The 13811-nt window shown below is 43.1% G+C and overlaps 1 protein-coding gene across 1 annotated transcript in view; it reads left to right on the forward strand.

The window, feature by feature from the left end:
* The window catches only part of ncapg (non-SMC condensin I complex, subunit G), an 82946-nt gene that overhangs the window by 30679 nt on the left and 38456 nt on the right, over positions 1-13811 (forward strand). The window contains exons 10-11 of the mRNA XM_078545393.1: positions 5484-5607; positions 8115-8204. Of these exons, the coding sequence (XP_078401519.1) occupies positions 5484-5607; positions 8115-8204 (214 nt within the window). The remainder of the gene's footprint in view (positions 1-5483; positions 5608-8114; positions 8205-13811) is intronic.

Below are 13811 nucleotides of genomic sequence, written 5' to 3' on the forward strand. Positions count from 1 at the left end.
TTGGTTTAAATTATCTGCCATTTCCCTGTTCTCCATTATCAATTCTCCAGTTGCATCCTTCAGGGGTCCCACGCTCACGTTAGCTATTCTCTTTCTTTTTATACACCCGTGGAAATTCTTGCTGTTTGTTTTTATATTTCTTGCCAATTTACATTCATAATCGATTTTCTCCCTCTTTATTAGCTTTGTAGTCATCCGCTGCTGGTTCCTAAAAAAAAAAATTCCCAATCCTCTGGCCTACCATTAGTTTTCGCCGCTTTATAAGCCTTCGTTTTTGATTGGATACTCTCCTTGACCACCTTTTGTTAACCACGAGTAGTTCATCCTTCTCGTCGAGTCCTTCTTTTTAACCAGGATAAAATTTTGTTGAGAGTTATGAAATTTCTGCTTAAATGTCTGCCACTGCTCATCTGCTGACCTTCCCGTTAGTCTATTTTCCTAGCCTGCTTCAGACAACTCTTTCTTCATACCTCTGTAATTGCCCTTATTTAAGTTGAGGACACTGGTTTGAGACCTGAGTTGCTTGCCCTCGAGCTGAATTTGAAATTCTACCATGTTGTGATCGCGATCCCCTAGAGGATCCTTAACTACAATATCTCTTAATCCCACCTCATTACACATTACTAGGTCTAAAATAGCCTGTTCCTAGGTAGGTTCTGCAACGTATTGCTCTAAGAAACAATCCCTGATGCACTGTACGAATTCGTCTTCCATGTTACCTCTGCCAAGCTGATTTGTCCAGTCAATATGCAGATTAAAATCACCCATGACAATTGTAGCACCCTTCTTACACACCTTCATTATTTCCTGATTTATACTTTGTCCTACAGTGAGGCAACTCTTTGGGGGCCTATAGACGACTCCCACCCGTGACTTCTTCCCCTTGCTATTCCTTATTTCCACCCAAACTGATTCCACATCATGATCTATTATACCTATATCACTACCCACCACCGCACTGATAGCTTCCTTTTATAAAGCTACCCCACCTCCTTTTTGCCTCTTTTTCTGGAATGTCAAATACCCCTGAATATTGAGTCCCCAGTCTTGGTCACCCTGCAACCACATCTCTGTAATAGCTATCGAGTCAAATTCATTTATTTCTATTTGTGCCTTCAACTCATCTATCTTATTACAAATGCTGCATGCACTCAGTTGATATTAGTTGAGACATTGCCATGGTGAATGCATCGGGGGCTAGTGTCATTCACGCTTTTGTTTATTCAAAAAAAAGTGCAATGTCTGGACATATTTCTTTTGTCTGCAGGGGACAGGTCCTTGCGCATAGATATATGGAACTTCTAGCAAGCGTAAGTGAGCCACATTGCGAGCCTGGCTGATAACCATAAATTGGTTATTAGTGAAATTCTCAGCACACTTAGGATTTGGGCAGCACTTGCTGAACAATCGTGGAATTGCATCTAATGTTAGGGACATAGGAAATAGAAGCAGGAGTAGTCCATTCGGCCCCTTGAGCCTGCTTTGCCACCCAACTAGATCATGGCTGATGTTCTATCTCCAATGCTGTTTCCCCGCACTATCTCCATGTCCCTTGATATTTTTAATAAAGTGTGTAAAAAGAAAAAGATTAGTGAAGGCAAATGTAGGTTCCTTTAAAGTCCAAAACGGGAGAATTTATAATGGAGAACAAGAAACTGGCAGGCAATTAAACAACTACTTTAGTTCTGTCTTCACGGAAGAAGACACAAATAACTTCCTAGAAATGCTAGGGAACCAAGAGTCTAATGAGAAGGAGGAATTGAAGGAAATTAGCATTAGTAAAAAAATAGTGCTGGAGAAATTAATGGGACTGAAAGTCGATAAATCCCCAGTGCCTGATAATCTACATCCCAGGGTACTAAAGGAGGCGGCCATGGAAATAGTTGATGTGTTGGTTGTCATCCTGCAATATTCTGTAGATTCTGGAACAGTCCTTGCAGATTAGAGGCTGGCAAACGTAACCCCACCATTTAAAAAAGGAGGGAGGGAGAGAGAGAACGGGGAATTACAGACCAATTAGCCTAACATCAGTAGTAGGGAAAATGCTAGAGCCTATTATAAAGGATGTGATAACAGGACACTTAGAAAATATCAACAGGATTAGAATAAGCCAGCATGGATTTATGAAAGGGAAATCATGTTTGACAAACCTGCTGGAGTTTTTTGAGGACATAACTAGTAGAATAGATAAGGGAAAAGCAGTGGAAGTGTTGTATTTGGATTTTCAGAAGGATAAAGTCCCACATAAGAGGTTAGTGTGCAAAATTAAAGCACATGGGATCGGGGGTAATATATTGGCATGGTTTGGGAATTGGTTAACAAACAGGAAACAGAGTGTAGGAATAAATGGGTCTTTTTTGGGGTGGCAGGTGGTGACTACTGGGGTACCGCAGGGATCAGTGCTTGGGCCCCAGCTATTCACAATATACATCAATGATTTGGATATGGGAACCAAATGTAATATTTCCCAGTTTGTTAACGACACAAAACTAGGTGGGAATGTGAGCGGTGAGGAGGATGTAAAGAAGCTTCAAGGTGATTTAGACAAGTTGAGTGATGGGAAAATACATGACAGATGCAGTACAACATGGATAAGTGTGGAGTTATCCACTTTGGCAGGAAAAACAGAATGGCAGAGTATTATTTAAATGGTGATATATTGGGAAATGTTGATGTACAAAGGGACCTGGGTGTCCTTGTACACCAGTCACTGAAAGCAAGCATGCAGGTGCAACAAGAAGTTAGGAAGGCAAATGCTTTGTTGGCCTTCATTACAGGAGGATTTGTGTACAGGAGCAAAGATGTCTTACTGCATTACTGTGCAGGGCCTTGGTGAGACCACACCTGGAGCATTGTGTGCAGCTTTGGTCTCCCTGCCTAAAAAGGATATACTTGCCATAGAGGGAGTGCAGCGAATGTTCACCAGACTGATTCCTGGGATGGAAGGATTGTCATATGAAGAGAGATTGGGTCAACTAGGCCTTTTTTCGATGGGGTTTAGAAGAATGCGAGGGGACCTCATTGGGATATATAAAATTCTGACAGGGCTGGACAGACTGGATGCAGGGTTGATGTTTCCTCTGGCTGTAAGAGGTGTCTAGAATAAGGGGTCACAGTCTCAGGATAAGGGTAGGCCATTTAGGACTGAGATGAGGAGAAATATCTTCACTTGAGGGGGTGGTGAACCTGTGGAATTCTCTATCACAGAAGGCTGTAAAGGCCAAGTCACTGAGTATGTTTAAGAAGGAAATAGATTTCTAGACTCTAAAGGTATCAAGGGGTATGGAGAGAAAATGGGAGAATGGCATCGAGATAGAGGATCGGCCATGATCATATTGAATGGCGGAGCAGACTCAGGATCAAATAACCAATGCCTGCTCTTATTTTTTTTATATTTCTGAAATCTATCGATCTCTGCCTTTCATATATTCAATGACTGAGCCTCCACGGCCCCCTGGGATAGAGAATTCCAAAGATTCGCCACCTTCTGAACGAAGAAATTCCTCTTCATCTCAGTCCCAAATGACCTACCTCTTATTCTGAGTTTCTTGGTCCTCCTTTGCTGAATTCTAAAATGTTCCCTATCCTCAGGCTTACTACTTTTTTTGGCAACTTTATAAGCCTCTTCCTTTGATCTAATACAATGTTTAACTTCTCTTGTCTAACTTCTCTCTTTGCCATGGTTGGATCACTCAACCTCTCTGTTGGGTTTTTGTACCTGTTGGACATTGTTATGAGTTTTGCAAACATGGGTTGGTTGAGTACAGTCAGTACTCTGCCTGTTGTGAACAGCCGAAGAGATGTGCTGTTTGGTACAATCTGCCAGTCGCTTACCTCTGGAAGGGTAAAGTATCTCAAAAATGTGAGCAACAGGTGAAGCCAGATGTTTGACACTGCTACTATGCAGTGACAACACAAGTGGGGTTTTCCACTAACAGGGTGCAGCCATCAGGCCAAAAAGACGTTCTGTCACCCACACAGATGAGTACTGTGGTATATGAATTTCAGTGCTAGTGCAGTACCAGATACATAGGCCGTACAACCCAACGGATCATATCAAACAGCACATCCCTTCAGCTGGTCACAATAGGCAGAGCACCGATTGTACTTGACCAACTTGTGCTTGTAAAATTCGGAACATAATGCCTGACATTTGATGTGATTTCACGATTGGGCAACACTTGCTGAACAATCTTGACTGTGCTAAGAATTACACCAGCAACCATTTAAGATTATCTGTGAGGCTTGCAATGTAGCTCACTTATGCTCGCTAGAAACCCCATATTCGTATGCATGGACCTGTCTTTTGCATGCAAAAGGAATATGTCCAGACTTTTTTGATTAAGCAAAAGCATGAGGAACAATAGCTCCTTGATGCATTCGCCATGGCAATGTCTCAACCAATCAGCTGACTTGCAAACCAATCAGTACCCTTTTCTCATGCAGTATAAATTGTTCCCTTTGAAATTTGGCATTCTTGCTTCTATCCTGATGAATGTGAGATGAAAAACTTCAACAGTTTTATTTTCAGCAATATTCAAGTATATCTATGTCCTCTAGTTATTGACTCTCCTTTACTCTTGTCAAAACCCTTATGATTTTGAACACCTCTAGAAAATCTCCCCTTAACTTTTTCTGTGTTTCAAGGATAACAATACCAGTTTCTCTTGTCTCTCCACATACCTGAAGTTCTCATCCATGGTACCCTTCTATTAAATCATCTCTGCACCCTTTCCAAGGCCTTTCTTAAAGTGCGGTGCCTAGAATTGGCCACAATGCTCCAATCCTGGACTAAACAGGGTTTTATAAAGATTTAGCACAACTTTTTTGCTTCTGTACTCTATTCCTCTATTCGTAGATCCAAGGATTCCATAAGCCTTTTTAATAGCCGTCGCAAATTGTCCTGCGACCTTCAAAGATTAGAATGCATACATCCCCCTTTCTCTGTTCCTGCACCCCCTTTAAAATTGTACCATTTACTGCCTTTAATTCTTTGGTCCAAAGAATTATCACTTCACATTTCTCAATTATGTGTGCAATGTGTATGTGTATTTCACAAACTTTTATTTCAGAGTTTAGTGTCATTGACAAGCTTTGAAATTATGCCCTGTATTCTCACGTACAGGTTGTTAATATATGTCAAAAAGAACAGTGGTGCAAATGCTCCCCACAGACTGCAACTTCCCTCCAATTTGATAAACAACCATCAGCAAAGTTCTCTGCTTTCTGTCCCTTGGCTAATTGTATACCCACATTACCAATGCCTCTTTAATCCCACGGGCTTCAATTTTGCTAACGTGTCCGTTATGTGGTACTTTGACGAACACACAATCTGAAGTCGTGGCCTGTGGAGCTGCATCACGACTCTTACCATCAATGAAATGATTGAAGCAGCAAAAGAGAAAAGGCGACCCAACTGAGGTGTTGGTCTCCATTTTGGTTCTTATTTTTATATATTCTAATTATGTGGTCCAATTTATTAGGAAGTGCCTGGTCTCAGTGTTGCAAGAAATTCTGATCTTGCCCAACACACCAAGTTCCCTTATTGCATTACTGATGGAACAGTTGCTGTGCATCCAGAAGGATGATGAACGAAGGATTCGGCTGGTAAGAGTGCAGTTTTGCTATGATGGTTTTTAATTGTCAAAATGAATGCCTCTTTTAACATGGTGAGTTTTATCATGAATTTGTCTCTATTAGTTTAAAAAAAATTCTACTACACATTTTCAACCTGGGCAACTCCCTTTGTTTTGTCTTGGACCTTTTGTGAGTTGTGAGACCAGTCAGCGTAATTGCCTAATTTCAAAACACATGTAAAGACTGTAATCAAATGTCTTGGGTGCCAGTCAGATTGTCAGTAAGAAAGTGTGTGCAACACTGAAGGTGCCACTTGGCCTGTCTGCGCTCTTCCCACTATGGCAAAGTAGTAACCCACTGGAGCATCACTAGGCTGGATTGATGAGTACTGGAAGAAATGTGGCCACAAAGGCACACTCTGGTTCTGCCCTAGCCTGCGATATGATAGGGACATCACAGGGCTGGGCAAGCTGCTCCATTTAGCTGGAATGTAGCATTGACTAACAAATTTCTGATCCCATTCTATGATTACTTCTGCTATCTCCATGCCTGTCACTTCATACAAAACCCCATGCTCTGGAAAGTCCAATGCAAAGCAACCTTGCTAGAAGTGGCCTTCTACAGGTCGCCCCAGAGACACGCTGCAGCTCACAACTCAATACTGTCAACCTTCAAAAATGTGGCTCCTGAGCATACAACTTTGAAAATCCACTTTTAGACTATAATCTGTGTTCACTGCCTTCATCTATAGCTGAATGAAAGGTTCAGCTCAGACTCCTGCATCGTGCATAAAACTGTGCAAAACTTTAGAAAATTCCAGCCAACCATGGCAGGTCAGTACTGCAGAACTGTCAATAGGGGCATACTGTTGTATTGTTCCTGATATTGCCCAAATTTCCATTCCTCTGGACAGGTCCTCTGAAGGCCAGTGAAAGAATCTCAGGCCTAACTAAGCAGTCCACAATCTACCATTGTGAGGGCAAGGAACTCCTTGCACTTAAAAGTTCACACTGACCTTGCTTTGGCAACAAGAACATCTTATCTACCTGTTCTAGCACTTTTGGCAATTAAGCTGAAGTCTACCCTTATATATGATATCTGGCCGTTAGAGTATGGCTTGTATGCATTGGAACTGGGAAATACCCAGTAGTTCTAGGGGCTTTTCCTATGACCCAGCCCAATGGCTAACTGTTGAGGAGATAGTCTTCATTAGTTCCTATTACTGCTGTAACCTATTGCAGCATTATGATCCTCACTGCATTTATCTGCAGGTATTGTGAAATTGTACTATAGTAAGTACACTGTAGGAAACCATGTCGTGAGAATGAGTAAATCTCTTTTTAAAAAGTGATCAGAAGTTTATAAATAAAACTATGGGAAAGTAGAATCAGACTTAAATAACAAAAAGTAAATTTAAATCAGATTTATTAGAGCTTCTTTATTCGGTGATAAATGTTGGAATGATTTGGACAGGCAGTGTAGTGAGACAAAAAAATGAGCAGTAATAGATGTGCAGCTGAGTGCTATCTTTCCTTATGTCTATGTGACAGAACAGCAGTTTGCATTATTGCTTATCTATAATACGTCTTCTGAGGTCAGTATCCCAGGTATCCATATGATGCTGGAGGCTCACTGCTTGCATGAACACAGCAGCTCCAATTTCCTGGAATGACAAAGCTTTGGAAGTGCATTAGAAACCACGTATGTGGGGGGTGTCTGGAGTAGTTACAATGACTTTCAAGTGGCAACTCTGAGAATTTTCCAGCCAAGAACAGACCAATGCATCTCCTGTGAAAAAAGTTGAGGATTTAAAGGCTCACTACTTTTGTGGACTCTAATATATACACAAACATGAAAATAATAGATTTGAAGAAGTCCCCACCTATAAGATTTTTTTTGTAAGAATTACACAAGGCTCAAGCAATTTTTCCTACTTGGATACTAGCTTGTGTATTTGTATGTGAGGATAAAATTGCATTCAACAAATGAAGAGTATACTGAAGCCAAATTGTGTAGGTTTAGGCAATTTGTTATATTTATGAAGCTACAAAGTTTTCAATTTATGGACTGGAATGTTAAGATGACAACTAAGATCATGAACAAATATATTTGAGTGGGGATTCTAAAAATCAGTTTTATCACCTAAGATACTTGGTAAAGATTGTTGTAAAATGGACAGTTTTGAATGGCTACAGCTTCCAGTGTTATCCCAGATAATTTGTTTGCCTCTTACCTGTTTTGTTGATTTGGATAAACAGTGAGTTCTTGGTCTAAGTGGTGAATTCCAGAGCCGCATGAAGTGAATTAGCCCAATGGGAAAGATGAAAATTCAGAGGGAGTGATCCCAGGCTGCTCTTGCGCACTTTTAAGTAGCCATTTGGTGAATGCCACTGATAGAGGAGTAACCTGTCAATTACAGAGATGTGTGTGGTAAAATCTTTCATCAAGATAGTATATACAGACATTCAGAATTAAACCTGACTATTGTGCGACTATTTACAGTTAAGTTTAAATTGTTATTTGATTTAATACCGCAGGTTGCAGAGATAATATCAGATGTCCGAGAGCCAATTATTCACATTGAAGTACCAAAAAATGCTGATGAACAAAGGAAGAAACAAGTTGAGGTATAAATATTTATGATTATGGCTATACATGATTTGGTGACATGAATTATTATTTAAAAACCAGAGCAAGAACTTTGAAGATTTTTATGCACTAGACTCCACTGAGTTACAAATTAAATAATGATGTGCAAGATTTGAAAGCTGGACAAGAACTGATTTATTTGCTAGTTATAATTTTTGGAGGATTAGTTTGTTTTAATTGCTTTTGAGACGACCGCTTGTATCATGCCTTTTAATTGTAACGAAATATCCCAAGACACTTAATCAAATAGACATAAGGGAAATCGATATTGAACCAGGAAGAGGGTTTAGAACAGTCCTCACATTATGATTAGGTCCATAATCATTAGGAAATGATAATGAAGAACTAGGCTAGTTGTGGTCGGCTGCAAAAGGGCAAAGTGAAACTTAATTTGAGCCAAATTATTTCTGATTCAACAGTATTTGCCTAAGTAATTGCATAAGAGCAGAGAAGTAAAGATTGGGTACTGTAGCTTAATGGTTATGATGCCAATCTAGCCATGAGTTCAAATCCCTTGATGACAACTTGTGAAATTGAATTCATTAAATCTTGCAGTTGTGACTTGGCAAAAGAAAATGATTATGAACTGCCGAAATTTTAAACAAAAACAGAATTACCTGGAAAAACTCAGCAGGTCTGGCAGCATCGGTGGAGAAGAAATCAGTTATATTTCTTCTCCACCGATGCTGCCAGATCTGCTGAGTTTTTCCAGGTAATTCTGTTTTTGTTTCGGATTTCCAGCATCCGCAGTAGCTTTTTGTTTTTATTGCCGAAATTTTAAGCTGTGCTCCCATCCAGTCAATCCTGCAATCACAAGATGTAATTGACTCTGTCCTTACAAGGTGGTCCAGAAGGTCACTCAATTCAAAAACAGAACAATAATAATTGTCTACCATAGTGCTATTTGGAAGCATCATTGCCATAGTAACTACAGGGTTTTGAGGGGAAGGTTTTTTCAGCAAACAACTTTGGTGTATAAAATAAAAGCAGAAAATGCTGTAATTGCTCAGTAATGGCAGTAATGCTTCAGGTTGATGACCTTTTGATTTTATTATTGTTTAGACCTAGTTTTATTATATACTTTGTTTTTCAAGTTTTAGTCTCTATCAATGGAAATTTATTCTTTGCGACCCTTTTTGCCCTATTCTATACTCTATGCATCTTGTGTTGAAGATTTTCCACTGTTGATTGGTTGACCTGTTACTTTAAAATAGCACTACCTCATGGCTGTTTCTTTCCCTTTCTTCTTTGATTAGTATTTCCTAATTATTTCATTTTGCTAAACTACTGTCTACTCTCCCAATAGCTTTGTTGTTCCTGCTTTCTGTCACCCATTGGAAACCCAGACTTTCCCTGCACCCTGTATTATCAAGTTAAATGCTTCTACGACTGCATTATTTACCCTTTTTGCAAGGACATTGGTGCAATTTCATTTCTGTTGAATGCTGTCTGTTTGGTACAACCTATCCTTTTCCCAGAAGTCACTGCACTGTCCCAAGAATGTAAACTATTTTGTTTGATTCCAGCCCTGTCACCACATGTTCTCAATCTTTATTACCTTAATCAGCTTTAATACATGGCACAAGAAGCCATCCCGAGATGACCAGTTTTTGAGATCTTGCTTTTCAGTCTAATGCCCAACTTCTTAAACTCCCTCTACACAAGCTCAAGTTCTGTCAGTGTCACTACTTTCTGTGTGGACCACGATCTGACATCATTCCTCCTCTCTTTCCAGAAGGGTTTCTTCCTATTCTGTAACTCCCTTCACCTTGGCACCATTGAGACAGCATTTGGGACTTCCGGTTATATTTGCAACAAGTGAAGAGGGCACTTAGTAGAGTGCATATCTCTACCACGCTGTGTTAATGTTATTACAATTACACAGCTTTCCTTTGAGGCTATATCCTGCTTGGCTGATGCTCTGTAACTACAAAGCTGAAAAAAGAAATCTTTTTATTAAGAGTTTCCATGTCACTGAGGAGCCTTCAGGCCAATCAGCAACCAATAACGTGCTCTGAAAACTCTGCTTACATTTTGACAGCTGTGATGAATTGTACCACAGCAGCTGAGACAAACCTCAACATTCCAAAATAATTAACAATATTCCAAATAAAAACAATCCACAACATTCTTTAAAAAAAGGTCAACTCGCCCTATCTCCCAATGTTAATGGATCCTTTAAAACAATTCCAGCATCCAACCCACATCTTTGCCAATAATTAATCAGTTCTTCCTTGGGCTATACCCTATCCAGTTTCATTGAAACTTGTCCATTTTCTTTTAGATATTGTTTATCGACTAACCTGGGTAAAGACATGACCTCCCCTCATTCAGTGGTGGAGGTAAAAAGACGATCTGTACACCTGATTATAGATTCCCTCACTACTGTGACTCCCTCCACTGTGACTCCCTCCTATTCTTCTGCTCCATCCTATTGCCCTTTTGGAGAGTTCCCTGCTTCCTCCTGGCACAGTTGCCCCAAACTATCCTGCTCTGAGTCACTGTCCACCTGGTACTTGTCCAATGTTGAATATCTATTGAATAGTTCCAATAACTCCGGTTCTTCGCACCTATAAATCCTGGCTCCCATTGCTGCATCTTGATATGATCATCAAATTCTCTCTTTCTGCATGATTCCCATGTCATGGACTGTTTAGCACTGCCTCTTAGGTGATCATATTCTGGAAAGTATAAATGTAGATTGTATTAGCCCAGACTCCAACTAGCACTAGACTCTTACAGGAAACAAAAACCTCCTGCTGCACACAAGTATTAAACTTGGGGTAGAAAAGACTTGTCAAATGACACTGAGCTGAGCTCCCTATAGACCTGTTGGTTGTGGGCAAGCTCTTAGAATCCGCAATAATTTGAGGTAATGAGTATCAGGTGATAAAAGGTTACAGATCTAAACATTAACTCAGTTTCTCATGCCACATATGCTGCCAGACCTGCTGATATTTCTAGCATTTTCTATTTTTATTATTAGATATATAGGGCTGAATTTTCGGGCTGGCGGGGCGGGGGAGCGGAGCGGGCGCGGACCCAATCGCTGCCCGCGATCGGGTCCGCGCTGCCATTTTATGCGAGCGGACCAATTAAGGCCCGCCCAGCGTGAATCGCAGCTCCCGAGGACTGCAATGACCGCCGGGTCCAATGGCGACCTGGCGGTTTGTTTTAAAAAGTTGTTGCAGCCTTTCTAAGGCCAGTGGAAAGGCTTCCACTGCTGGTGAGCAGGCCAGACAGGAGGGTAGGGCAGGGGGGCACTGTGCTCCTTGTTTTTCCAATGATTGCCTTCATGTCCTCCTCGAAGAGGTGGCAGCATGGCGGGAGGTCCTGGTACCCCAGGACGGGAGGAGGAGGCCCCCCCACATGACCAAACATGCCTGGGAGGAGGTGGTGAGCTCCCGCGACGTGGTGCGGCGCACCTGGATCCAGTGTCGCAAGTGCTTCAACGACCTGTTGCGCTCAAGAAGGGTGAGTACCATGTTGGAATTGGACACTTAACTCAGCAGGTAGGCTTTCCCCTCTGGTTCACCCCCAACCGCCCCCCCGACCCCAAGTCTGAGCATAGTGACTGCATTGAATCATTGACGGCATCTGTCCTTCGATGGGTGGGCCAGCAGATATTGCCCATGCCGAGGTCACCCTGAGAGGGTGGTGAAGAGATGGATTCTGCCCCCGCAACAAGTGGTACACTGTGACCCACATTACTGTTTTGGGGGCAACCTGGAGGAGCTGCACCTAGGCGCAGTGCTGGAACTCCAGGGCATTTCAAAGTCAGGGTGATGACATGGGAGGGGAGCTTCAAGGTGGTGTGGCACTGATCGATCTGTTGTCCTCTGCGCTCCACGTACTTGCACCTCCTTGCTATGGAAGGTTAGACCGTGTAGTGCCTGATGTGATGTAGGCAGCATTTGGCCAGGGTGGTGGGGACATGCCTAGTATCTTTGTGTGAGTATTCAACAGCAGCGGGGTGAGAAGACACTGGAGCCCTGCAATGTACCACTCTGGTTGGGGTGGGCCGGCCGTGAGGAGAGACCAAGTACAATTAGCACTAATCAATGCTCTTCTCTCCTTTTCAGGAGAAGAATGCACATGATGCAGTCGAGCGGGTGAGGACTGGCGACGGGTTGGTACAGTTAGCTATTCTCAGCCATTTCGAGCAGGAGTCCCTAGATTTGGAGAGGTGCCATGCGCCCAGGTCCACCAGTGTTGGTGAGGCTGGGTGCCATGGGCAGGTATGTTTGCCCAGCAGTGAGGTCACCATTGTTCTCCGAGCAGCCATGGCAGTGCTGAATGTTCAGTGATTGAAGTTTGCAACATGGCTTGACCATTGCTTATGAAAGGATGAGCCCATAATGATCCGGGGGACAGGGATGCACATTGACCTTGTCTCCACTTTAACTGATCCAATGTCCTTGTTCTTCCTTTCAGCATCAGCAGAGCAGGGCTGGGAGGAGGAGCAGCAGAGGCCCCCTCTCACACCTGAGGGCCCTGACATCTCACTAGCGTCACACCATCTCTGCCAGGCAGGCACCAGTGTAGATACTAGCACCTTGGTTGGAATTAGAACATCGGCTAGTGTCCCGGGGCACAGCGGCGAGGGCACTTCACAGTCGCTGGAGGAGCTGGCAGATACAGGGAGTGCCAATGGCACCAGCAGTTGGAGGACTGCAGGGGACCAGGCACGTGCTCAGTCGGCGCCTGATGATGTGCCTCTGGAGTCGTCCGTGACACAGCAAGCACAGGAAATGTGGCCGGGCGTGCGGGAGTATCTGAGGGAGATACATGAGGCTATGCTTGGCTTGGTGTCCATGGTGGAGGTGTCTACCCGGACTATCGCTGAAGCAATGAACCTCATGTCCGAGCGCCACGCGCCCTCTGTGGAAAGAGTGCCAACTCTTGTGGAGAGGCTCCTCCAGGAGACCCATCAGGGCTTCCTGGGGATGCGCTCGGACCAGCAAGCCCTCACAACGGCATTGACCTCAGCTGGTCAGTGCTAGCATGGGAGATGGTCTGGGCACCAAGTTTCCCAGCTCGGTGCCCATCCATCTACGGTGAGCAGAGAGGTCTGAAGCAACCTCACGGTGCAGCAGCTGCCTGTCGTTTCTGCGGGCTCCTCTCAGGGCGCTCCAGACAAGGCAGGCAGCTCCTCCGCCCCTCTGCCAGTGACTGTTCGTTCCAGTCAGGCGGCAACGACTGGGGAGATGCCAGCTGTGGAACTGGCAGCTCCCTCCCAGGTGGGGCCAGCACAGGTTCCACGGGCCAGAAGATGACCACTAAGGTCATCGAGGCGAACAGGACAGCAGAGTCAGCAGGCTGTCTCAGATGCCAGTCCCAGCGAGGCATCAACACCAAGATGTAGCACCCGATAACGTAAACATAAGGCACCTTAGGCACACCACAGGTTTATCACTGGTGCTTTTGTGTTGGCCGGCAACAAGGTTTTTGAGTTGCTGTGATTTTAAACACCGTTTTCATTTTATTTCATTAAGCTTCTTTGGTTGCAAAAATAAATTCAGACATGTCACCATGGCTGAGGTTGCCTCTTTTGTTTTGCAGGTGGATGATTTCCAATAATGTAA

This window comes from Cetorhinus maximus, chromosome 1, assembly GCF_964194155.1.
Source record: "Cetorhinus maximus chromosome 1, sCetMax3.hap1.1, whole genome shotgun sequence".
NCBI lineage: Eukaryota > Metazoa > Chordata > Chondrichthyes > Lamniformes > Cetorhinidae > Cetorhinus > Cetorhinus maximus.